General features: G+C 40.0%; 1 protein-coding gene across 3 annotated transcripts; it reads right to left on the reverse strand.

Moving 5' to 3' along the window:
* Positions 1-252: 252 nt before the first annotated feature.
* popdc2 (popeye domain cAMP effector 2) lies at positions 253-25676 on the reverse strand. Of its 3 annotated transcripts, none has more exons than XM_072585301.1 (4): positions 25066-25676; positions 18133-18241; positions 14784-15120; positions 253-2493 (listed from the first exon to the last, which is right to left on the reverse strand). In XM_072585301.1, the coding sequence occupies exons 1-4, from the start codon at positions 25557-25559 to the stop codon at positions 2420-2422; spliced, it is 1014 nt and encodes a 337-aa protein (XP_072441402.1). In that variant the 5' UTR covers positions 25560-25676; the 3' UTR covers positions 253-2419. The 3 variants fall into 3 exon arrangements, with proteins under 3 accessions (XP_072441402.1, XP_072441401.1, XP_072441400.1); XM_072585300.1 differs by having other exon boundaries at positions 14648-15120; XM_072585299.1 differs by lacking the exon at positions 253-2493 and having other exon boundaries at positions 14208-15120.
* Between the last annotated feature and the right edge of the window lie 852 nt (positions 25677-26528).

The following is a 26528-nucleotide window of genomic DNA, read 5'->3' on the forward strand; positions in this document are numbered from 1 at the left end:
GTTTAACACCTGGAACAAAAGACACTGACACCTATCACTCGCTGCTTTCAGGTCCAGCAACCCTAATCCCAAATCGGAACTATAGAACAAATCCCGGATGAGTCCCTAATCTATTATGAACTAGACCAGACCCCCTCAAAACATTTCAAGAAAGCAGCTCAGACCATAACTTGCTTGTTGTTTTAAGCAGGTGTGACATGGCTATTCCAGGAGAGATGCAGCTGACCCAACCACTTTGTTTTAAACAAACAGAATTTATTTGCAAGATTACTGAATGAAACACAAACAAAAGAGATCAGAATATAGAATAACTTAACCTATTTGAAAAGCCAACTGATTATCCCAACATAATGATGCTGTTCCAAATACTTGCAACAATCCCCATAAACACCTCTTAGGAAAAAAAAGGAAAAATCCAACACAGGTTCTTACAGGAGAGATGTCAGACAGAAGGAGGATGAGCTTGGACCTGCTTCTTTGGGTCCAGCAGCTTCACAACTGACTGCTTGCAAAAACCAAACCAAGAACTGGCCACTCCCCTTTCATTGTACAAATGTTTGTTTTAAAACCTTTTGCCTGAGGCAGTATCTGTTAGCTCTAATCAAATTGGCCTTAAAACCCTTCAAACCTAGACTTCCCAGAGTCTCTGTATTTACAAACCCTCTGAAAAATAAACCAAGGACAACACAACCTTGTTAAATGAGCAACACCATCAGGGAGAAAAGAATGAGTTTTAAAATCCTCAGCAATGGACTAAGAAGTTGAGTGTTAATTATTTCAAGTTGAATTTGGGAGGGCAGAGTATATAAGAGGGGAGAAGTGATAGAGGTGTGACCACAGTAGACAGGGATCTAGGAGAGGTAAAGAGAAGGTATGTAAGCAATGGAATATGTGGAAATAGACATGATGAGGTTTTGATCAGGAGCAGCAGCCAAAATACACGTTTGAACAGTCACGGAACAAGCTCTATTATACAGACTTCATTGTAAAGTAATTTCCAGGTTGCGCACACACCCATACACAAATATACATCCTAGACAGAAAATAGTGAGAGCATTCATAAGACAATAAGAAATAGAAAATAGTATAGACCTTTTGGCACCCCCACTCCAAAAAAGCTTGCTTTACCATTCAAAAGGATCATGGCTGATCTGACATTCCTTATTTTCTCTTTCCTGAGCTTTCCCTATAACCCTTGATTTACCCCACTGATCAAGAATCTATCTCACCCTTAAATAAACATAAGGATTCTGCCCCCAAAGCTGTCAGTAGTAAGGAGTTCCAAAGACACTCAACCCTCAAAGAAATTCCTCATCTTTATTCTGAGACAATGCCCTCTGATCCTAGACCCTCCCATGAGGGGAGACATTCTTCTCAGCATTAACCCTGTCAATTCACTATGTTCCAATGAGATCACCTCTCAGTTCAATTCAGAGGACTCATGGTGGGATAAAATTGAGTTTACCATTAGAATTACTTTCATACCAATGCTATCTGAAGGATGTTAATTGATTCAGATTTAATTGTTTGTCTTTATACCACTTTTATTGCAATAAAGTTAATTTGTCATGAAATAAGTAGAAATTATACATAAGCATATACGTTTAGCATATGAGTTTATTAATTCATATGTTCATTTCATAATTAGTCTGTTTCAATCCAAAAGTGATGAATTTGAAATTAGGTAATTGCTCAATTTAGATTAGCTGTGAAGTTAGACAATATTAATGACTTATGTAGATGGCTTCCAACAGTTGCGCAAAATTTCAAACCTTTACTAATTTAGATTTTGCATCATTATTATACCTGCTAAGATATACCAAAGAAGTTTCAGTATACTGTGACTGTCAAATTGATGAAGTGAAAATAATGGACCTTGATATTGTTCGTTTAACACTCACTATGCTCCTAATGACTTTATTTTAACAGTTATGTAATACATTTAACACGATACAGTCAAACCTTGTTACAATATTTCATTACTACCCTTGTTTCCTACTAGTCAAACAAATTTCTTTATATATTTTAAACCATGTTGTTCACAGAATCCTGCCAGAATTTTCAATGGAAAATATGACAATTTGCCATTGGTTTTCATTACTATAACACACTGTTAAAGATTTTTATTTATTTTGTCATGATTAACATGGTAAAAGTTAATAAAATTGTGATTCAATTTACCATGTTCAATCATGTACTAATAACCATACAAATACTGTAACACATTGTACTGCCACTGGTGAATTATCCCAACTTGCTGGAACAAAGATGTCTGATTGTTTGGGAAACCAGAGTAGCTACATTGGAATACTATGTTGGAGTACGTTAATATAAAATTCTTTTTTTTTTCAATATTCATTGGAAATTTAAATAGTACATATTTTATGTTTCCTCATGCTGGCCTTTTCAGTGACAGTTCTCAGAGTTCTGGCGTCTGAGTGGGAGCCAATGGTGCATGCCCCTTACGAATGCCACTCCAGGAACTGTTCACATCTGCAGAAAAAAATACAATTGAAATGCAGTTAAGTAAACTACGGCAAGCCTAAGTTGATATACAGGTTCATGCAAGTTGCTGCAGAAAGAAAATACCTTATACGATGCCCAACTGTTAAGACCTCTAAGCAAAATTGATATTTCTGAAGAAAAGGCTGATCCAATGAGGGTACTCGGGGAGAACCAAGCAGAGCTGCCTGAAATTTCTGGCACTGTTTTATACTCTATTTGCTACATTAGTAATTTAGTTTCATCTGAATAGGAATGATGGAGAGGTATTGTGGTGCAGTGAGTAATGTTTCTTCATTGGAGTTAGCAGCTCTGGGTTCAAGCCGTTTTCCAGGTCTTGATGGCCCAGGAAAGTAGATGTGGGTACCAACTTGTAAATCCTCCCAGCATACACCAATGGCAAGCGGTAAAAGCAGCTGAAATTTCTGGTCAGCCATGTGATGGAAAGAAAGCACTGTCACTAGACTTTGCTCCTGGCTACAACAATCTTGATGCTTGGGAGGCCAGTTAGCTCAGTGGTCAGGGTAGATCAAATTGGTGCTTAACAGCATGGGGTTTGACCCCCATTCAGATGAGGTGGGTTCAGGACCAGCCTTCATACTCTACTTGTGGTGGAGGTTATGGCACTGTGGGTCACACCTGCCTTCGGGCAGAGAATTCAAGGAGATGGAATTATGACATCAAAAATAACTACAATCTAATAATATTGACTGTGGTATTTCAACAAGGTAGCTCACCACCACTTTTCCTGGGCAGCTAGGGTTGGGCGATAAGTCCTGGCCTATCTAATGATGGCCATGTTCTGTAAATGAATAAAATTGTTTTGTCTAATAATTTCTACTGCAAATGAAGGAGAGGATGTAATGTTACAGGACTTCTAGACAATATTACTTGCTGAAAGGCATAAAGTTTTTAACTTGAGCATTTTGTTTAGTGCAAAAAGATTTATTTTCATTTAAGTGTATGTTTTAATAGTCCTTATTCAGACATGAAAAATATCAAAGCTTATTTTTTTCTAAATAAAACATCATTAGGCCATTTTTAAGGAAAAATCTGTTAATTTTGAAATGGCTTATAGGCATTTGATATTCTCATGGGGTCAGCCGTGTTATGTTGGCAATCAAATAGAGTCATAGAGATGTACAGCACACAAACAGACCCTTCGGTCCAACTAGTCCATGCCGACCAGATGTCCCAACCTAATCTAGTCCCATTTTCCAGCACTTGGCCCACAGCCCTATAAACCCTTCCTATTCATATACCCATCCAGATGCCTTTTAAATATTGCAATTGTACCAGCCCCCTCCACTTCCTCTGACAGCTCATTCCATACACACACCACCCTCTTATACCTTATATCTTTCCCCTCTCACTATAAACCTATGCCCTCTAGTTCTGGACTCCCCCATCCCAGGGAAAATACTTTGTCTATTTATCCTATTCATGTTCCTCATGATCTTACAAATGCTTCAGGAAAACAGCCCCAGCCTACGCAACCACTTCCTATAGCTCAAATCCTCCAACCCTGGCAATATCCTTGTAAATCTTTTCTGAACCCTTTTACCCTTCCAAGTTTCACAACATTCTTCCAATAGAAAGGAGACCAGAACTGCATGCCATACTCCAAAAGTGGCCTAACCAATGTCCTGTACGGCTGCAACATGACCTCTCAACTCTTATACTCAATACTCTGACCAATACAAAAAGCATACTAAACGCCTTCTTCACTATCCTATCTACCTGCGATGCTACTTTCAAGGAACTATGAATCTGCACTCCAAGGCCTCTTTGTTCAGCAACACTGCCTAGGTTCTTACCATTAGGTATATAGGTCCTGCTCTGATTTACTTTCCAAAATGCAGCACCTCACATTTATCTAAATTAAGTTCCATCTGCCACTACTCAGCCCATTGGCCCATCTGATCAAGATCTCATTGTAAGCTGAGGTAACCTTCTTTGCCATCCACTACACCTCCAATTTTGGTGTCATCTGCAAACATACTAACTATACTTCTTATGCTCACATCCAAATCATTTATATAAATGATGAAAAGTAGTGGACTCAGCACTGACCCTTGTGGTCACAGGCCTCCAGCCTGAAAAACAACCCTCCACCCCACCCTCTGTCTTCTACCTTCGAGCCAGTTCTGTGTCCCAAGGGCTAGGTCTCCCCGTATTCCATGAGATCTAACTTTGCTAAGTCTCCCATGGGGAATCTTGTTGAAAGCCTTACTGAAGTCCACATAGATCACAACCATCACTCTGCCCTCGTCAATCCTCTTTGTTACTCTTTCAAAAAATCAATCAAATTCATGAGACATCATTTCCCACGCACAAAGCTATGTTGACTATCCCTAATCAGTCCTTGCCTTTCCAAATATGTGTAAATCCTGTCCCTCAAAATCCCCTCCACCAATTTGCCCACCATTGACGTCAGGCTCACTGGTCTATAGTTCCTTGGCTTGTCCTTACCACCTTTCGTAAACAGTTACACCACGTTAGCCAACCTCCAGTCTTCTGGCACCTCATCTGTGACTATCGATGAGACAAATATCTCAGCAAGAGGCCCAGCAATCACTTCCCTTGCTTCACACAGAGTTCTAGGGTATACCTGATCAAGTCCTGGGGATTTATCCATTTTTATGCGTTTCAAGACATCCAGCACTTCCTCCTCTGTAATAGGGAAATTTTTCAAGATGTCACCATCTATTTCCCTACATTCTTTATCTTCGATATCCTTTTCCACAGTAAACACTGATGCAAAATACTCATTTAGTATCTCCCCCATCTCCTGCAGCTCCACACAAAGGCCGCCTTGTTGATTTTTGAGGAGCCCTATTCTCTCCCTACTTACCCTTTTGTCTTTAATGTATTTGTAAAAACCATTTGGATTCTCCTTAACCTTATTTGCCAAAGCTATCTCGTGTCCCCTTTTGCCCTTCTGATTTCCTCTTAAGTATATTTCTATTGCCTTTATACTCTTCTAAGGGTTCACTCGATATCTCCTGTCTATACCTGACATCTGTTTCCTTCTTTTTCTTAACCAAACTGTCAATTTCTCTGGTCATTCAGCATCCCCAACACCTACCAGCGTTTCCTTTCACCCTAACAGGAATATACTGTCTCTGGACACTCATTATCTCATTTCTGAAGGCCTCCCAATGATTAATCTATATACAAATGATCCCTCAATGCTAATGTACATAGACCAAGTTTTACCACAATGATTGTAATTTTCTCAGATTACTGTTAACCCTACATTAATATCAATGAACATCAGTATTTATATTATAATCATTCCTTCCCATTTGAAATTCTTCTAATTAAGAGGTACTTTGCATCCGTGTTTCTAAGGAAGTAACTAGTGCTCCAATTGTGAAATACAGGGAGAACAAGAAAGACAAATATGGAACATAATGACAACAAAAGGACATTGGACATACAGCAACAGTTCCAGAATTAGATGAAGTGAGGTATACCACAGGAATATTATATTTGTCTCTTCTTTAAAGCAGTGAGTGACATTCTGAGAAAATATACTTGTGTATCAGAATAACTGCTTGATCCTGTAATGTCACAGATAGGATACAAGCTACATCTTGCCACTAACAGTAATGTTGCCTATAGTGTGTGTTTCCCCAAGCACAAAGATCTGAGAGAAGTAGCTTATATTTTAAACTTTATAACTGACTTTGTTCTACATAAATTTGTTCTACACAATTTCATGAAGCAAATAATATGTAAACGTTCAGAGGTTTTTCAGTTGTCATGTTTAGTGTAAGACCTGTTTTAGCTTCTTCCCTTTTCTATTGGGAATTCTATTTCTTTAAATGGGTTATGAGCTCACTAAATGGAAATCCACATCCTTGTAAATACATAATTAAAATGTGATACTTTAATATGACGTGATGTAACACTAACAGCAAACATGGAATTTGTAATACTTAGGCAATGAGAAATGTTGCGTTTAACTGAGAAACATATACAGTATGTATCAATCAATCAAGGCTTACCATGAATATTATCTATACATACCTATCCGTCTATGCATAATCCCACATCTAAGTAGAATTTACCTTATCAATTTCTGGACCAAACTTGGAATGTCTTTTGGTGTGGATTAGACCAAAATATGGTAAACAATTGAAAGATCAGAGTTGAATCCGTTTCTGTTCATTATCAATTTAGTGTTGTATATATGAAATCTGTGACTGATATTATACCATGTCCTCTCTTTTCAGGTTTTTTAAACCTCTTTCCACTCTTCAAAACAGGCTAGTTTTAAATGGGAACTTAAAGTCAGAGCCACAACTTCTCCCAGTTTCATGCCACTATAATCAGCCTATGTGAGTTTTGTACTTCTTGCAGAATATGCTTTGTGATTTTTACTCCCCATCTCCTGAAATCAAATTCTTGACTTAGTGATCAATTATAGAACATCTGAAACCAATTCAAACTGCAGATCTGCATTAACCAACCTTTCCACCTTAACCCTCTTCCTCTTCTTGTTCTTTCTCCACAGCAGATTAGCAAGTCTGCATTTTAAACATCAACTGTAGGTGATTTTTATTAAGTTTCAAATGCAATCTTTTTTGCAAATGTCACAAGTGCAATAATTTTTATATTTTTTGGTCAACATGTTCAGAGATTTTATTACACACCTCTGAAGCTTAAGGGGCTTGAATTTGAGCCTCCTAGTTCAGTGGTAAGGATACTACCACATGATAAAAGCCCATGTGGTGCTTTATCAAAATAGCCTCTATTAATTATAACTAATTCACTGAAAGCTAATATCAGATTCATAAAGTATTATCTGAATACAAAGATTGTCCTCAAAATCTCAGTTTTATCCCTACATCTAAACCTTGGACAAGTTCTGTTGCTGCCTATGATGAAGAATAATCCATCATTATCTGGAAGTGGTGCCTTTTGCCATAAAGGTGCTGAAAGCATTATCCATAATTCAAGGTGCTGAAATGGCAAATAAAGAAGAGGTCAGCCATAGAAGTGCAGCAAAGTTTACAGTAATTACAACAAGAATAGCAGAAGTTTTAGGGGAACTGGGTGGTACAGTAAGGTAAACTTTAGGTATCAGGATAAACATAATCAAGACAAGACAAATGAAGCCCAATCCATCATGGAAATAAGTCCACAGCAAGACACTGCTATCAAATACAACTAATTTTTTCATTCACCTACTGGTTATATTTGGTTAAAGTGCCAATATAGAAGTACTGAAAATGAAAAAGTCACCTTGGTGCAGTAAGGAGTATTCATTTACATTTACCTTTAATTAGATTAATTACAGTTGCACATGCACAATTTACACTGCAACTAGTTGCATGTTGTATTAATCTGTACATTAACGAGGTTTAGAAATAATATAAATTCCCAGCACTGTTAACTTTGACTTCAAGAAATCTTTGCATTTCTGCCTTGTCCCATTTCTTAGAAACATTTCATATGTGCAATCATTGGTATATGCTGCATTTAGGACACACTCATACACTAAAAATGTAATTGTAAAAGCAGAGAGAAACCATAATAAATCTTCCCTTTCTAGACATTACGCAGATCCTTCAGGGAAGCACAGGAAACTCTCTAACTACCACTGATGGCAATACAAGGTGAGCAATATTTGGCCCATTGAGTTATTCCCACTATGTAAACATAATAATGTGCAAGACAGTTTACAAATCCTTTTCATAACTTGACTAAATATCTCAATGAGGTAATTTAATAGATAAAACTTCCAAGAAATAAAGAAGAAATTACTTGCATTTACATAGTACATGTCCTCAGTATTCTCATGACTGACTGAAGAGTTTTAAATGTTTATGTTGGCAACAATGTATACTTCTTCCAGATACATTTGCCACATCCTGATTATTTAGAAGTTTCAAAAAATGAGATTTGTACCCACAACTTTCTGACCACTAAATCTTCCCCCATCCCCAACTAGAAATCAGTCAATTCTGGAGTAATAGATTTAGAACACATATGCAAAATTTTGAGATTTTTTCATTACATTAAAATGAACAGCAATGGACTATTTTAAACATTTTTAAACATTCACAACCAATTGATGTTCTTTATTTGCTGAGATTCAACATATTAAAATTGCCTAACTCAGTTATGGAGCCCTCTACTACCACAAAGTGCTGCAGTAATCTATTACCCTTGGGCAATAAATGCGATTTTATTTCCATGTTGTTCACATACTCAAGAACAAATTTTAAAATATACATTGGTTTGTCAGCAAACCAACACATCCAGCTCCATTGGTGCCCCTCACTGAAGTACTACTCTCAGTTTATACTCTACTCCCATCAAACACAGTGCTCTTGCCTTACCCACTCTTCCCGCCTACCAGCTCAAGACCATACTGCTTTTCCCCTTCCCCAAGAGCAGCTACTTCTCTAATTCATAGTTTGTATAACGTAGGCAGAAGTGAATGTAAGGGTGCAAAGTACAGGAGGAGTGGCCGCAGGGGGAACCTGGGGATAGCACTTGGGCTATCCTCCTTATCCTCCAAACCATACTTATTTTGGTGGACCAACATCTAAACTGTGCTCCCAGAACCTGGCTGCATCAAACAAAGACAAATGGCATAAATTCAAAACATATCAAGAATCAAACCATGTCAGTCACCAATTTTCCATTTTAGCTGTTCTAGCAGTACCACTATAACAAAATGTTTTGAATGCATGTTTTGGGGTTGCTTTTCTTACCAGGTTATGTGCAAACCATCATATTTGTCCCACTTGTCACAATTTCCAAAGAATTTGTGCTCACAAATGGCTGGCTTGATGCCATGTCAATTGAGGAGCTACATGACACATTTCATACAGCAAATGACAGTGATTCTGGAGGCTTTTTTTTTAAATGTATGCCTGTTCCCAAGCCTCACTGCTGCAGAAGTTTTCCACCCATCTTCAGTTAAGGCACAAACCTCATTCTCACCGGCACCCAATACTGAAGCATTCTTTATTCTGTAAAGTGGGTTAAGTTTGAGGGCATAAGCAACAAGATATGGAAGTCTTACTGTGCCAAGCATCTGCCTGAGGAGTAGGCTCGAAGGAAATTTGGTCCTTTAGTGTTTTCTTCTTTTAACCTGTTAGTGAGACACAGTGTAGTCACCAACATTTCTCATTTTAATGAGGACACAAATTGGTAGACAGCTCTGAAGATGTCATATTGAACTCAAAATGTTAAGACTACATTTCTCTCCACAGATATTGCCAGCCTGTTAACTTTCTTGAGTAGTTTCTGTTTTTATTTGAGAACGTCTGTTAATTCTAAAGGAATGTTTAAAAAAAAGCAATAGTGGTTTAAGGAAAAGGACAAGGAAACCTTACAACAGCACTGACAATAGAGATGAACTATCTTCTCTGATACTATTGTTGACAGTACTACACTGCAGAAAGATCTTAATTATTGTTAAAAGTTGTGATCTCTTGAGGAGAGAGGGTAGAAAATTATTCTAAGCATTATTGTTATATAGTACAGCAACTATTATAGCATGAGTAATTAATTCCTAGCCACCCTTATATTGACTAACTATATCATTGTTCCTTCAATAGTAGTCTATCTTTCCTGACATCTCCTTACTCTGTCATTACTTTCTTCAGTATAACCCTCTGTCATTTACAATAGTTACATTTGCATAACAAGTATTGGAATGTGTGCAATAGTGACATTTAGCATTTCTCATCAATCCCTATAGTTGCCCAGAGAAAGGAAGCATGAGTCTTTTCGAAGACCTTGTGAATGTAGTGCTCCAATGATAGTATTTGGTTTAGTATCTGTACCTCCTGACCAGTGATAATGTAGAAATCACCATATATGGCTTAATTAGAATGACGTATAGCTTGGATGAGAACTTGAAGGTAATGATTTTACCCATCCTTGTTCCACTTTCTCTCACCTCACAGATCAGAGGAATAGACATTATCTAAAATTAACCTCCATACATTTAGTCTCCTTGAAACAAGCTTTCAATTTTTCTTTACTGGTCAAAGAAAAGGGAATATTGGAGTATCTTAAAATTGTTATCGTGATAGTTGCCAAGGAAGTGAGCATTTACCTACAAGATTCTCTGTTGATGCTCATATACTGATAGACAGACACTCTGACTGGTGACCATTTTAGGCCATGGTCATATCTATTCTGCAAATAATGACGTCTTGGATTTTACAGGAAATGTGATGGAATTGCTTTGACTAGTAAATGATTCATCGGTCACAGGCAGGATGAACACGTGGCTTGAGGGATGGTGTAGGAGGGAGAGGTTCAGATTGTGGGACATTGGGACTGGCTCTGGGAAGGTGAGACTATTACAAATTGGAAGGTCTACACCTGAACTAGACTGGAACTAATGTCCTTGGTGAGTTTTTGCTACTGCTGGGGAGGGTTTAAACTAATGTGACAGTGGGCTGGGAACCAGAAGAGAAGACTACATGACAGCGAGGTGGAAACTGGAAACTGTAAGGATCACGAAGTTAGCATTACCAAGGGGAAGAGTAGGTAGAGAGCAGATGAATGCAAAAGAACTGGCGGCCTGAAGTGCATATACTTTAACACGCGGAGTATAGTGGATAAGGCAGATGAACTTAGGGCTTGGATTGGTGCCTGGGAGTATGACGTTATTGTGATCACAGAGACTTTGTTGAATGAAGGGCATAATTGGCAACTAAATGTTCCAGGATATAGACACTTCAGACAGGACAGGGAGGAAAGTAAAAGTGGGGGAGGAGTTGCATTGCTAGTCAGGGATGATATCACGGCTGTGCTAAAGGAGGACACTATGAAGGGCTTGAGTAGTGAGGCATTATGGGTAGAGCTGAGAAATAAGAAGGGTGCAGTTACATTGTTGGGGCTGTACTACAGGCCTCCCAACAATGGGGCTGAGGAAGAAGAACAAATAGGTAAACAGATCATGGAAAGATGTAGAGACAACAGGGTGATGGTGATGGAAATTTAATTTTCCTAACATTGACTGGGATACACTTAGTGTCAGAAGTCTGGATGGGGCAGAATTTGTAAGAAGCTTCCAGGAAAGCTTTCTAGAGCAGTATGTCAATAGTCCAACAAGCGAAGGGGCCATATTGGTCCTGATGTTGGGGAATGAGCCAGGTGGTAGAAGTTGCAGTGGGGGGATTTCTTTGGAAATAGTGACCACAATTCTGTAAGTTTTAGAATACTTGTGGACAAAGATGAGAGTGGTCCTAAGGGAAGAGTACTAAACTGGACCAAGGCCAATTCTATCAAAATTAGGCAGGAGCTGGGAAATGTGGATTGGACACAGCTATTTGAAGGAAATTACACATTTGACATTGGAAGGCTTTCAAGGATAGGTTGAAAATAGTGCAGGATAGGCATGGCCCGTTGAAAACAAGGGATAGGAAAGGCAAGATTTGTGAACCGTGGATGACAGGAGAAATTGTGCGGCTAGCAAAGAGGAAAAGGGAAGTGTACATAAGGTCCAGGCAGCTAAGAACAGAATGGGCCCTGGAGGAATATCGGGAGAGTAGTACCAGTCTTAAACGAGGAATCAAGCGGGCTAAAAGGGGTCATGAAATATCTTTAGTGAGCAGAATTAAGGAGAATCCCAAGGTCTCTTATTCTTATATAAGAAGCAAGAGTGTAACTAGAGAAAGGGTTGGTCCACTAAAGGATAAGGAAGGAAGGCTGTGTGTCGAGAAAATGGGTGAAATTCTCAATGATTACTTTGCATCAGCGTTCACTGAGGAACGGGAGGGGATGATTGCTGAGATTAGAGATAGAAATTTGTATACTCTGGATGTTGCCTGGTATGGAAGGTGCTAGCTATGAAGAGACGTTGAGTAGATTAGGATTGTTTTCATTAGAAAAAAGGATATTGAGGGGGGACCTGATTGAGGTCTACAAAATCATGAAGAGATAAGCTTTTTGAGATAAGGAGGGAAGATGTGTTGAGTAGGCTAAAGGATATTAAGATGGACAAATCCCCAAGACCGGATGGGATCTATCCCAGATTGCTGAGAGAGAGAGGAAATAGCTGGGGGCCTGACAGATATCCTTAAACACATGTGAGGTGCTGGAGGACTGGAGGTTGCTAATGTTGTCCCCCTGTACAAGAAGGTAGTAGAGATATTTCACGTAACTACAGACCAGTGAGCCTGACGCCAGTGGTGAGAAAGTTACTGGAGAAGGTACTGAGGGATAAAATCTATTTATATTTGGAAAAGAGTGGGCTTATCAGTGATAGGCAACACGGTTCTGTGCTGGCTAGATCGTGCCTTACCGACTTAATAGAGTTCTTTGAGCAAGTGACCAAGTTGATAGATGAAGGAAGGCTGTAGATGTCATATACATGGACTTTAGTAAGGTTCCCCATGCTAGACTAATGGAGAAAGTGAAGTCACATGGTGTGCAGGATGCTATAGCTAGGTGCATAAAGAACTGGTTGAGCAATAGGACACAGGGAGTAATAGTTGAAAGGACTTTCTCGAAATGAAGAAAGGTGACCACTGGTGTTCCACAGGGATCAATGATGTTGGTTACAATAAACATAAATGATCTGGAAGAGGGCATTGTTGGTCTGATCAGTGAGTTTGCAGATGACACTAAGATTGGTGGAGTAGTAGAAAACATAGGGGACTGTCAAAGGATACTGGAGAATATAGATAGACTGGAGAGTTGGGTGGAGAAGTGGCAGATGGAGTTCAATCCAGGCAAATGTGAGGTGATGCATTTTGGGGAGTCTAATTCGAGAGCCAACTATACTGCAAACAGAAGAGCCTTGGGAAAAGTTGATGGGCAGAGAGATCTGAGAGTGCAGGTCCATTGTACCCTGAAGGTGGCTGCATAGGTGAATAGAGTGGTCAAGGAGGCATATGGTATGCTTGCCTACATCGGACGGGGTATTGAGTATAAGAGCTGGCAGGTCATGTTAAAATTGTTCAAGACATCGGTTCGGCCGCATTTAGAATACTGTGTAGAGTTCTGGTTGCCACATTACCAAAAGGATGTGGACACTTTGGAGAGGGTACAGAGAAGGTTTACAAGGATGTTGCCTGGTATGGAAGGTGCTAGCTATGAAGAGATGTTGAATAGGTTAGGATTGTTTCATTAGAAAAAAAGGACATTGAGGGGGGACCTGATTGAGGTCTACAAAATCATGTAGGGTATAGACAGGGTAGATAGAGATAAGCTTTTTCTCAGTGTGAGGGGTTCAATAACAGGAGATCACGTATTCAAGGTGAGAGGTGAAAAGTTTAAGGGGGATACACGTGGCAAGTACTTTACACAGAGAGTGATAAGTGCCTGAAACACTTTGCCAGCAGAAGTGGTAGAGGCAGGCATGGTAGATTCATTTAAGGTACGTCTGGACAGATGCAGGAGTAGGTGGGGAGCAGAGGGACACAGATGCTTAGGAATTTGGCGATAGGTTTAGACAGTGGATTTGGATCGGCTCAGGTTTGGAGGGCCAATGCTCCTGTTCCTGGGTTGTAAATACTCTTTGTTCTTTAGTCGCCACCTGATCTATCAGTGAACTAACTGGTTAATCCTCATATTCTATGAACTGGTGTAAAATGGCATAAATGCAACAAAACTAGCTACTACTCCAGCTACAATGTGCAAGTTATGTAATCAAAGAAAAGTCCATACCTGAGTAAAAGGAAATGCACCATAATATCAGAAGACAAATTAAGATGAAAATGTCCTGTAAAGCTTTGTCGGCTTTATTATTTTAAAATAAGTTGTTAGTCTGACAGAAGGATAAGGGTTCCATATCTAATAAAACATCATTAAATGTGCTTACAAAGCCATGGACAGAACATGTTTTCTTATCAATAAGTGAAAAAGTTTGATAACACAATAATGCTTACACATAGTGAAGCAGATCCTCAGTTTTAGTCCTTTAAATTGTTTGTCCATGTATAGTGAACTAGTTTAAAACACTAAAAACAAGTATAACACAGTATGTTAAATTGAAACTATTTTCTATCCATTGTAACAACGAACCTCAATGTCAGTATAACATCCCAACTGCACAAGGACAGCTTTTCCACTTACCACATACTGCCACAGTGGTCCAGCAGAATTGGATAGTTAGTTTTATTAGGCGTAGTTGTAAGATTTGAAGCAGCAGTGTACTTACACATGAATAGACAGTGACAGGGTATTATCACATTTACTGGACCATTATTTCATGTACTCCCTTTCACTGGTATATTCCATAAATGATCCAGTCATATCTGCAAAGTCCTCCAGAACAAGGCTGGTGGAATCCTCACCAATTAGATCATTGATGTCCGGCCCTGGTTTTATAAAGGGAGACTCCTGAGGTCTAAATGAACTCTGAGGAACATGATGGGGACTCTCTGCAATCGTCTCCTTCTCAGCTTCGACAGAAGGTGCTAATACATGGTAAAGACTAGGTAAGCGGATATCATAGCGGACCCCACCCCTGCAATACAGCTTGTCAATAAGGGAGTAAAGTTTGTCTGCGATGTCATTTCCAAGCATAACAGTGAAAAGACGTGCAATATAATGATGTTTAGCCAAGAGCATATATAGCTTTCTTCTTTTCCACGTCACATAGCAACAGTCTGTTTCTGCTGTCAGGGTCACCTGCAAAACATATTCAGTGAAACGTTCAGTGGCAACACAGCTATGACAAAAACAAATTCTCAAACGATACAATGCTCAGAATCAAAAAATAGAAACAATTTCCTCATACTCAGTCGGCCATGCTGCGCTTTATTTAAACAGAGACAACAATTATTTGTGTTTTGTAGCAAGATGCTCACAAAATGATGGTTCTTCCAGTCAGTATTGCCAATAAATATGCAAAAAATCAGCAACAACATGCAAAAGATTTCCCAATATGCTGCCCCATCTAGCAAAACTCTCTAATGGGAAATTGCATTCATCAAAATTGTCCCTCTGTCACCATCTGGATAGAGTAATTTGATCCAACACTAATTTTTCTAGAGGAATTCAAATCCGATTTTTGCATGGTTTTATGTGACAAGGTGGGGGAATATGTACTTCAAAAATGAATACCTTAAATTCATTGTATCTATAGCAGAAGGATATCAGTTTAGCTAAAAGGATAAAGTGTAAAAGTAGGGCAGTGTTGTTGCAGTGTTACTAGGCATTAGTGAGACCACACCTAGAGTATTGTGCACATTTTTCATCTCCTGACTTAAGGAGGGATGTAGTTGCATTAGTGGCAGTTCAGATGAGGTTCACTAGATTGATTCCTGAGATGAGGGATTGGTTTTGTGAAAAGAGATTGAGCAGTTCAGGCTTACACACTTGAATTTAGAAGAATGAGAGGAGATCTAATTGCGATATATCAGATGCTAAAGGGGAATGACACAGTGGATGTAGAGAGGATGTCCGATTTTGTGAGGCAATCTGGAACTGTAGTTCATAGTTTTAAGATAAGGGATAGCAGATTTAAAACAGAGATGAGGAGTAATTACTTCTCTTGCAGGATTATGAATCTGTGGAATTCACTACCCCAGAGTGGATGCTGAGACATTGTGTAAATTTTGAGACATTGTGATTTTAATTATCAGGAGGGTTTACCTAGTTGAAGGATTATAGAGAATGGGCAGGAAAGTGGAGTTAAGGCCAAGATGCAATCAGTTATGATCATATTGAACGGTGGAGCAGGCTTGACAGGCTGAATGGATTGCTCCTGCTCCTAGTTCTTATATTTAGTTGGATTATCAGGGTTAAAGCTGCAGCAGACTCAAGATGCTTAAATTACTAAAATGTAGATGGTTTAGAGTCATTTGTATGTTAACAAATTCATGCCAATCACCATGAAGATTATAGTTGAAACCACAGAGCAACTTTGTAACTACCTATTACTTGTTTCTTCCTATCTCAACCAATGCTGAGCTAACAGGGCTACATGTACTCTCCATCAGAGAATCCACTTGTAAACTTGTCTTTTACTGTTAGCCAGATTGCAGTCTTAGTGAACCTTATAAGTAGATTACAGAATATGTGGACATCCTACAAAGTCTCCAGTACAATATATTTCAGTAAAGGACTAATTGATAATTCCAGGGTACACTGATCTACAAGCAGCATGCATAAGGCTTTAAGTTCACAGGATAGTATATCTGCTAAAGGATTTTATTTTCACTGTAAACATAAATTATTATTGATAAAAGAAAAAAATGACCACATAATTTTGAAATCATTGATCAAATACTTCAGAGCAGAGTACAAAATTACCATATTTGAAGTTATTCCTAGTTCTTTATTTAAAACTTGCATGAAAATGTAATTAATAAGTGGAATATCTATCACTTCATTTCTTCATCCATTAGCATAATACTATCAAATTTCTAAATAATAGTCCCTACCAAAATGACAGCTTCTGCAGGGCTTTGATAAAATTCTATAGTGGTGCCAGGGCATTAGACTCTGGGTACCCTCACTATCAAGGAAGGTGAGTGGGATGACATGCCAGAAAAGTCAAAGGAATTATTTCTAACTGAAAAGATTCTGGCAGCTGTCAGAAAGTTTCAATTGCATCTAGATTTTGAGGCTGCAGAAACCCCAGGAATGGAGAAGTGACCTGCTCTCCAAGTCTCTCTGTCAGGTTACTCAGAGGTCATGCTGTAGGATCTGAAGATCATTCCCAATAGGAACAGAAAGATCAACTGCCTCAAGCAGGTGGAAGCGACCAAGGGAATTAGCAGCAGATGCATGGTTACCTCCAATTGGAGAGAGTGAACCAAATGGATCCAGAACTTCCCTCCACAAAACAACAATACCTTATATTTCAATAGCACCATTAGCATAGTAAACTGTCCCAAGGCATTTCACATGAACATCAGAAAATAGAATATGGCACCAAATCATATATTAGATCAGATAAACAAAAACCTAGTCAAATGACTGGCTTTTTAAAGAATGTTTCAAAGGAGGAAGCACAGTGAAGAGGCAGAGAGAAATAATTCCAGACCTTAGAGTTTAGGCATCAGAAGGTGTGACTCCCAATAGTGGAGCAAATAAAAACAGGAAAGTTCAGGATTTCCAAACTGGATGAGCTGGAGGATTACAGAAACTGGGGGCAGAGGGAAGACATTGGCAGGGGGGAGAATTAGAAGCAATTGACAACAAGCTCTCATTCCTCATTCTTCTCTCACAAACTCACATCCTCTTCTGAAAAGCCAACACTCACATTCATCCTCATGCTATTGTCCTCTCGCACCTAGCCCACATGCTCACAGTCCACAAATATGGTCCTTCACTGCTATCTGCACTCATAATTGACTGCTTTCTTTCACTGCAGTTGAAGAGATTGGGCACAGCCTTCAAGCCTTGGAGAGGTAAAGACCTTGGGCGATGGCCCTACAGTAACAACTATATTAGATTGGTATTGCATGTCCATTTGAAACAATAGAAAGTAAGTGATGTTCAGGGAGGCTGCAGGGTTTGGAGTCACAAGCGGTAGGTGACATTCATTTTCATTGATGGAAAAGTTTGTACAAATTTCAGGCCAACATTTTTTTAATATATTCATAAGGATAGATATAAGAACTATACTATAAAGCTAGATATTATCTTGATGATTCACTCTAAATATTAGACAAATTAAAAAAAAATAATTACTTGAAAATTGCCTTCTTCATTAGGTCGCAGAGATTCCCATTCTGGAGAATCAAGGAACTGATATGGAAAGATATAGTGTAGAAACTGCTGTTCGTGAGTAACACGAACCCTGTAAAAAAAATTAAAATATTTCATTTTCCATTCCAAATTAACATGTGTTTTTGATATTTAGTGATGATGACAATTTTTTGAAGTTATTCTCTACCCTTCCCTGAAGTAAGCTTTCCTGCACTATCCACTTTTCACAGCCAGTATAAGGGTAACTTTTCAACATCTTTAATTCATCTGACTCTATCCATTGTTAATTGGGAAGTGGAAGAGTCAAATATGACAATGCAAAGAAAGGTTTTAAATTGTGATCTGTCATTGCAATTCTGAATCATTTTAGGTTTTGTTCCTTAATCACTTCCCTTGCTCTCCCGCCTTTTGAAGTTCCTGAGATTTGAAAGGAATCATGGACTTAGCTCAACAAATGCTGAGGTGCTAACCAAAGCTGCAGATATTATGAAGTTGCCACATACAAATCACTTATAACCTTAATGTAGCATATGGCTTTGCCAAGGAGCATAGCCACAAGCATGTAATTGCTAAACACAAAGCAAGCTGCATGTGCAAGAATTCTAATACAGTGAATTTGACAACGGATGATTTAGCCAATGATTTCTTGCTTTTACAGCTAAATGCATGAACAAATGAGCAAAACTGTACTAGCTGCCATATCATTGATCATAGTTTCTTCAAGATAACTACAAAATGGGAGGGGTATTGTTGTGAGCAACTAATTTGAGGAAAGTTGTAATGCTGTACATTGTATCTAAATCTCTTTTGGTGGAATCAAGAGTTTCTGCAACAATAGGTTTTGAGATGTGGTGCATTGTAAAGGTCATTAGGGAAATAATGCAGATTGGTCAGTTGCAATGCAGTCACTTTAAAAAGGTTACTTTGTCCTTGGTTTTTTTCAAAGAGAGGTCATAAAGGTAGAGGTGCTGGCGGGTCTGGTTTAACTGGGAGGGGAGTGGCCAGTTCTCCCAGTTCAGATTTTTTCTAGTTTGTTTTGGTTGTAGCAGTCACAAGATGCATGATTCCAGGAGAGATGCAAGCTTCAGTAAAGAATTTCTCTGATATTTGAAATCTCCCTCTGGATGCTGTTCCTTCTTGCCTACAAGAATCTGTGTTTCAATTTACCTTTTTGCCAAGGGGTGTGTTTGTGGGATGTTATTGTATTGGAACAGTTAATTAGTAATAGTTACTGTATCGGGTCAGTTAAGTTTTCCAATACTTAATTTATTCTAAATGTCATTCTCTTTTGTTTGTGTTTCAACTGTAATGTTTAAATAAGTTCTGTTTGCTTAAAGTTGAGTGGTTGGACCAGCCGCATCACACCTGGGATATTCATTTCACATTTGCCTTTAAAATAAGAAAATGTTAAGAGTCTAGGCTACCCTCTTTAAATATTTTGAGGGGGTCTGGCCTGGTCCATAACACACATATATGTAATGATCAGAATTACACAAAAAATGGTTTTGTTTTTTTAAAATTGCTGAAATGATTAATTGGTCATCATTAAAAGGGTTGTTTTGAGATCATGACAATAACAGACCAGTCTGATGTTGTATTAGAGGAAATTTGTGAATACACTGGAGGGAGTGCAGAAGTGATTTTCCAGAAGATTTCTAGGAATAAGAAACTGCCCTGTAAAAATTCTGTGATTCTGTTCTTCAACAAATCCATAAAGTTATACTCAGTATTGGATAAATCATTACACTCATTTGGCATCTGACCCAATGGCTAATATTAGGGAGCTATACAATGTAAAATTGCACATGCTGCAAATCTGAAATAAAGAAACTAAATGCTGGCACTACACAGCAGATCAGGCAATGTAAAGCGAAAGAAAGATTTCACACTTTAGATGCACATCCTTTATTAAATTGAATTTTGAATAGTATTGAGGTATCTTAGTAAAAATAAAATAGTAAATTGAGGAAAGAGAAATTAATTAATAATATTTGAAGTAAAAGTGATAATTAGTTACACACAGCTTCCTTCAAGATCAGGCACTGCCAGGAGTCTATGTCTGTCAAAGAGGCTAGGCTAGCTTGAGTTGACAACAGAGAAATCAATCATCGAGAGGGGCTGATGGGTTAATTTAATTACAAAGCGTCTCTAGAGATTATTGAATGATAGTAGTATGGACCGATTTGTATGAAATTTAATAAAGTGGATGGAGTATGTTGTGCTGGTTAAAATGTCTTAAATAATCACTTCACTGGCCAGATGTGCACTTCATACTAAAATGGCCTGTTTTATATTGGGTGAGGCATGAGGAGTTTAACGAAGAAAGGAAATTAGTGGTGAAACTTCAAACTACTATGTCAATGGTTGCTAACCTGGTCTACTTGGCTTCTTCAATATGAATTGAACCGAAGAGTCTGTTTCCATACTGTACATCTCTATGACTCTATGACTATGACTATATATTAGATGGTTGGAGACCTATGTTGCAAGCAAAGAATGAACAGGATTTTCATGAGGAATGCTTAGAATAAACTCTAACTATATCTGAAATAGATGTCAGCCTCCCATCTTGTAAAATCAGTCAGCAATGTGGTATTCAGTACTGTGTTAAGCAATGCCTGGTGTAGCTTAGGAGCCTCACTCTAGCATGGCAGTCTCAGGCAAATGTTGTTTTTATTCACTTGTGGGTCATGGGCATTGCTGGATGTGCCAGTATTTAGTGCCCACCCCCAGTTGCCCTTGAGAAATTAGTGTTGAGCTGCTTTGTTGAACCACTACAGTTCATGTGCTTTAGAAACAAAGGCATTTCCTACTTGTAAGGTCGTTCTACTATAACGCATGTTTCGTCAATGCAAATTCACTGTAATGCGATTGACGAATAGGAGACAGTTTCTAAAGTGTAAACTTTTAAAACGTGTGTTGGCTATAACATGATTACATCGTCAACACTTTAAGCGTTATTTGTATTGCATGATTCTTGTATAGCAAGGGGTTGCACAGGAACGTGACTATTGTGCTATAGAAGAAATGACTGTATAAGCATATATTTAGAGTTATAGAGGCTTACACCATGGAAACAGGCCCTTCGACCCAATTCCTCCACGCCACCCAGTTTTCACAATCTAGTTCCAACAGCCTTCATTTGGTTCAAATCCCTCAGTTTCTATCCCATTCATACATTTGTCCAAATGTTTCTCAAATGTCAAAATTGTGCTCGCCTCCACCACCAACCTCTGGCAGCCTGTTCCAGACACACACCATCTTCTGTGTGAAAAAAATTGCTCCATGGACCCTTTTGTATCTCTCCTTAAACCTATGCCCTCTAGTTTTAGACTTCCCTACCATGGGAAACAGCTGTAGGCTATCTACTTTATCAATGCCTCTTATGATTTTATAGACCTCTGTAAGGGCACCCCTTAATCTTCCAGCCTATCAAGCCTCTCATATAACTCAAACCTTCTAGGCCGGGTAGCATCTTAGTACATCTTTTCTGTACTCTTTCTAGTTTAGTAATATCCTTTCCATAGTAGGGCGCCCAGAACCACACATAGTACTCCAAATGTGGCCTCACCAACATCTTGTATAGCTGCAACAAGACGTCCCACCTCCTATATTCAATGCTCTGACCAATGAAAGCAAGAATGCTGAAAGCTTTCTTCATCACCCTGTCCACCTGTGACTCCACTTTCAAGGAGCAATGAACTTGTACTCCTAGATCTATTTGTTTATAACACTCCCCAGGGCTGTGTAAGTCCTGCCCTGGTTTGACCTACAAAAATGCAACACCTTGCATTTATCTAAATTAAATTCCATCTGCCATTCCTCAGCCCACTAGCCCAGTTGATCAAGATCTCATTGCATTGCCAGATAACTTTCTTCACTGTCCACTATACCACTAATCTTGCTGTTATGTGCAAACTTACTAACTATACATCCTAAATTCACTTCGAAATCATTTATATAAATGGAGAGTAACAGTTGACCCAGCACCGATCCCTGTGACACACCTCTGGTCTTGGGCCTCCAGTTTCTTCTATAACCACTTTCTGTCTTCTACCTTCAAGCCAATTTTGTATCCAATCAGCCAGTTCTCCCTAGATCCTGTGAGATATTTACATATAATTGAGGCAGCGGAAGGGTCTGATAACTGAATGAATCCCCATTTAACTTCAGCAGAAAGGCCTTAGACAATGGTCTTTCCCCACTGTGCCTTGGTGGCAGCTGCCCCAAGCTTTATTGCATCCCTCAACCTGTAGCCGTGGACCTTAGAATGCGCCAGTCTGCAACACTCTGTCAGGTCAACTCCTTGTTCTGGAAGACCAACAAGTTTTGGGCAGATCAAAGAGCATCTTTCACTGAGTTGATGGTCCTCCCGGTGCAGTCCATGTTTATCTCAGAGTGTCTCCCAGGGAACAGAATATAGAGCACAGAGTCCAGCATCATGGAGCTGCTCAGGACGAACCTCGACAAAAAATCCATTGCATCTTTCTTCAGATACACTTGCTTTGCAAAGGCACATTCCAGATGTAGATGCATAACAGTCTGTACCTGCTCTCCACACCCCCCCCCCGCCCACCCCCGCCACTTCAAGGGCAGCATGTGGTGGTGTAGAGCTTCTGAGCATACATGAAGGATTTCACAAGTAGTGCCCTTCTCACTACCAGCCAAGCGATGTCTTGGTGCTTATTGGAAAGTTCTGGTGATGAGGCATTCTGCCGAATAGCCACTCAATAGGATCCACCCTCTTCTTTTACCGCATGGTTACAGGATACTACGAGCAAACCACTTCCTGATGGACTTGTGCTCAAAGGTATTTTTCTTTGCAAATTTCTTCACGAAGGACATGTGACACAGAATAGTGCAACTACTGCGGAAACAAGGCCAGACCTATCCCCCTATCCTTCACAACACTGGGGACAGGTAGACCATCAATAGGAAGTGACACGTTGTGTTTGCATACCAAGGGTCAACACACACCGTGAAGAAGCCATACACAAAGGTGACCATCAGGATGATGGCAGTGTTGGGTACATTGTGTCCCTGTGGACATGGACCATCTTAATCCTTCAGATGAAGTGAAAGATGGCTCAGGTGACTGCAATGGTGCAGGTTCGGGGAATGGGCCAGACCTGTGCCATGTACAACAGCGAGAGAGAGAGAGAGAGAGAGTGCCTTGCACCTGATGACCAGATTTTTACCCGCAGTGGAGAGGAAACGATACTCCCAATAGCCAAGTTTCTGCCTAACCTTGGCGATACGCTCTTCCCATACACCCCAGCCCTTATGAACCATATTCCTATCACCTTCAGGAAATCTGTCCTGATGGTGAAGGGGATAAAGGATCAGTTGGTCGTTCCCGAAGACATTTCCCCACTCTTGCCTTGATTTACCTTGGCTTCCGAGGCCCATTTGAACTGATTGCAGATGCTCATGAGTCTGCACACTGACAGCGAATCCAATCAGAAAATGGTGATGTTAGCCATGTACAGGGGAGCTTTGGCTGGCAGGCCTCTGCTGCCTGGAATAGTTACCCCTCTCAGGCTCACATCCTTCCTGATGGACTCGGCCAACGGCTCTAAACAACACTTAAATAAGACAGGAGAGAGTGGGCAGCCCTGCCTGACTCCGGATCTGATCGGGAAGCTTTCTGATTTCCACACGTTGATTGGGGCTCACTAACAATGTCGGTGCAGAGTGGTCGGATGCCCTCCAAAGCTTATTTCGGACAGCATGTCTCACATGTAGGTATGTGGATATCCTGTCAAAAGCCTTCTCCTGCTCCAGGCTGATGAGGCATCCACCTCCCTGTCTTGCACGTAGGCAATCATATCCTTGAGCAGCATGAAGCTCTCAGAGATCATCCTACCCGGTACAGCACAGGTCTGGTCAGGCTGAATCACTGATCCCAGAGCAGAACTGACCCACTTGGCAATGTCCTTAAACAGGGCCAATTACTTCATGTATCCTGAGTACGGTGGCTCAGTGGTTAGCACTGCTGCCTCACAGCACCAGGGACCCAGGTTCGATTCTTGCCTTGGGTGACTGTGTGGAGTTTGCACATTCTCCCCATGTCTGTGTGGGTTTCCTGCAGGTGCTCTGGTTTCCTCCCACGATCCAAAGACGCGTGGGTCAGGTGAATTGGCCATGCTAAATTGCCCATAGTGTCAGGTGCATTAGTCAGAGGGATGGGTTACTCTTCAGAGGGTCGGTGGACTTGTTGGGCCGAAGGGCTTGTTTCCATACTGTACGTAATATTAACTAAAAGAGTGTAAAACTTTGTTAGGTATTAGTGAAAAAAGTCAACAAACCATGTTACAGCTGTTAACATAAAGAATTGGTGAGTATACATTCCATCAGTACTGGGGGAGGAGGGAGGGCGAGGGTACTAGGAATCTGTAACATGGATCAGGGATCCTTCAGTAAACACTGGCACCTTCCCAAGGCTGGATTCTCAGGGCCCAGGATGCCGTGTTCTATTTGAACACCAAATGGAATCACATGAAAACGCGAGACGTCTACGATAAAACAAATAAAAAGTTAGCGTAAACTGTGCTTGATCTTAGCCCCCGCCTACTCTCAGAAAAGCACAACCTGAGGCGGTCGGCGGAAAGAAAAATAACTTCTTTCGGAGCATTCGCTCTTTAGAAAAAGTCAAGTAACGGTGTTGTGTTACCGGAAAACTGAACCTGGACGCAACGTTGTTGATGAAAACACATACACATCTGTGTAACTGAGAGTGGTTTAACTGGAGTATTTGACAAAACTGATTACATTGCAACACAACATGCTTTTTAAGGGCGATTCTAGAAGTGTTGGTGTCAGTTACATCCCACCAAACAAATGAGCACACCACCCCCCTCCCCCCCAGTGTATATGTTGCTGACTGTCCGGTTCCGAGCACTTGCTGCCACTGACCTGCCGGAGAGCAGCAGAGACAAGCGGTCAATTGCGGTTTTGCCTTCCACCGCGTAGTTCTGCTCACGGGAGAGACTCGTCACCTCGGCATCGCAGCAGTTCACGATCTCCTTGTAGACACTGAGCGGCACATCGAGCGGCTGGAACATGGCTTTGTAAAGATTCGTGAAGTCTTCCTCGAAATTCACCTTCCTCAGCCGGTAACCAATGTGCGCCAGTTGGACCAAGCAGAACACAAAAAGTAACAGGCTCCACATAAAAATATCCACCCCGCAGGCATCGACCCAGCCCCAAAGAGACTGAATGAAAAACCCAACGCCCAAAAGACTGAACAGATAGACGAGACCAAAGAACCCACTGCCGCTCATGTAGCCCAGTGTAAACATGACATTGGCCAAGTGGTAAATGGCTCCTTCACTCCCATTTTTCAGAATCTTACATCCAGGACTATCGTACAAAATAGTCTCGATGAAACTTGAATTTTCCCGAAACATTTCTGCTCGAAAGGCAAACTTGGGAGATCTTTCGGATTTTGAGTTAATCGCTGAAGAGCCCAACCAGGCAGGGAGAGAGCACAATGTGCATGTGTGTGTGTGCGCAAAGAGAGAGAGAGAATTTCTCTTGGCAACAGAGCTAAGTTGCAATGAAAAGGTTACCATGTTTGGAATTGAAATCCAAGGAGCACTGAGCGGGAACAGATGGCACTTAACATAACTGTGACACACAGTTGATAAGATATTGTTTCCATCTTGAACATAACAGGCACCATAACGATATATAGTCTTTTGTATCAACCATAAAATTATTAGGAGAATATGCATACACTATACATCCTGCAGTTTACATTCTGCTGATCTGTACTTCAACTTAACCCTTAATGTCCACAAGGATTTTCTTTTTTTTCATTTCAACTCTCAATGACGTATCTTCAAACAGGAAAGCTCCTGATAAACTCTCCTTCCCTACAACTAAAATTGTAAAGTTCAATTATCACTGCACTACCCTTTTTAAACGACTTTGTGTCAATACATTGGACGCAGTGTAGCCACTGAGGAGGATATAGTTCATCATCCACATCTCAAAGAAACTTTCTTTGTAGAAACATAGAAACTAGAACCAGGAGTCGGCCATTCAGCCCTCAGAGCCTACTGTGCCATTCATTATCATCATGACTGAACATCCTGCTCAGTACCTTGTTTTACTTTTAATTCATTCACAAGATGGGGACATTGCAAGCTAGACCAGCATCTGTTTCCGTTCCTAATTGGAGCAATTTAGAATCAACCCCATTGCTGTGCATCTGCAGTTACGCATAGGCCAGACCAGGTAAGAATGGCAGGTTTCTTCCCTAAAGGACATTAGTGAACCAGATGGGCTTTTCTGACAACCCACAATGGTTTCATGGTGATCATGAGGGTCTTAATTTCAGATTTTTATTGAATTCGAATTCCACAATCTGCCAT

The sequence above is a fragment of the Chiloscyllium punctatum genome, chromosome 15, assembly GCF_047496795.1.
Source record: "Chiloscyllium punctatum isolate Juve2018m chromosome 15, sChiPun1.3, whole genome shotgun sequence".
In the NCBI taxonomy this organism is placed as follows: domain Eukaryota; kingdom Metazoa; phylum Chordata; class Chondrichthyes; order Orectolobiformes; family Hemiscylliidae; genus Chiloscyllium; species Chiloscyllium punctatum.

Excerpts from the sequence above, each read along its gene's own strand:
- popdc2 (XM_072585300.1), bottom strand. The coding sequence starts at position 25,559 with ATGTTTCGGGAAAATTCAAGTTTCATCGAGACTATTTTGTACGATAGT. Across the intron at positions 18,242-25,065 it reads TCTCTGCTGCTCTCCGGCAG|GGTTCGTGTTACTCACGAAC; the intron begins GTCAGTGGCAGC and ends TTTTTTTTACAG. Across the intron at positions 15,121-18,132 it reads ATGAAGAAGGCAATTTTCAA|GTGACCCTGACAGCAGAAAC; the intron begins GTAATTATTTTT and ends TATGTTTTGCAG.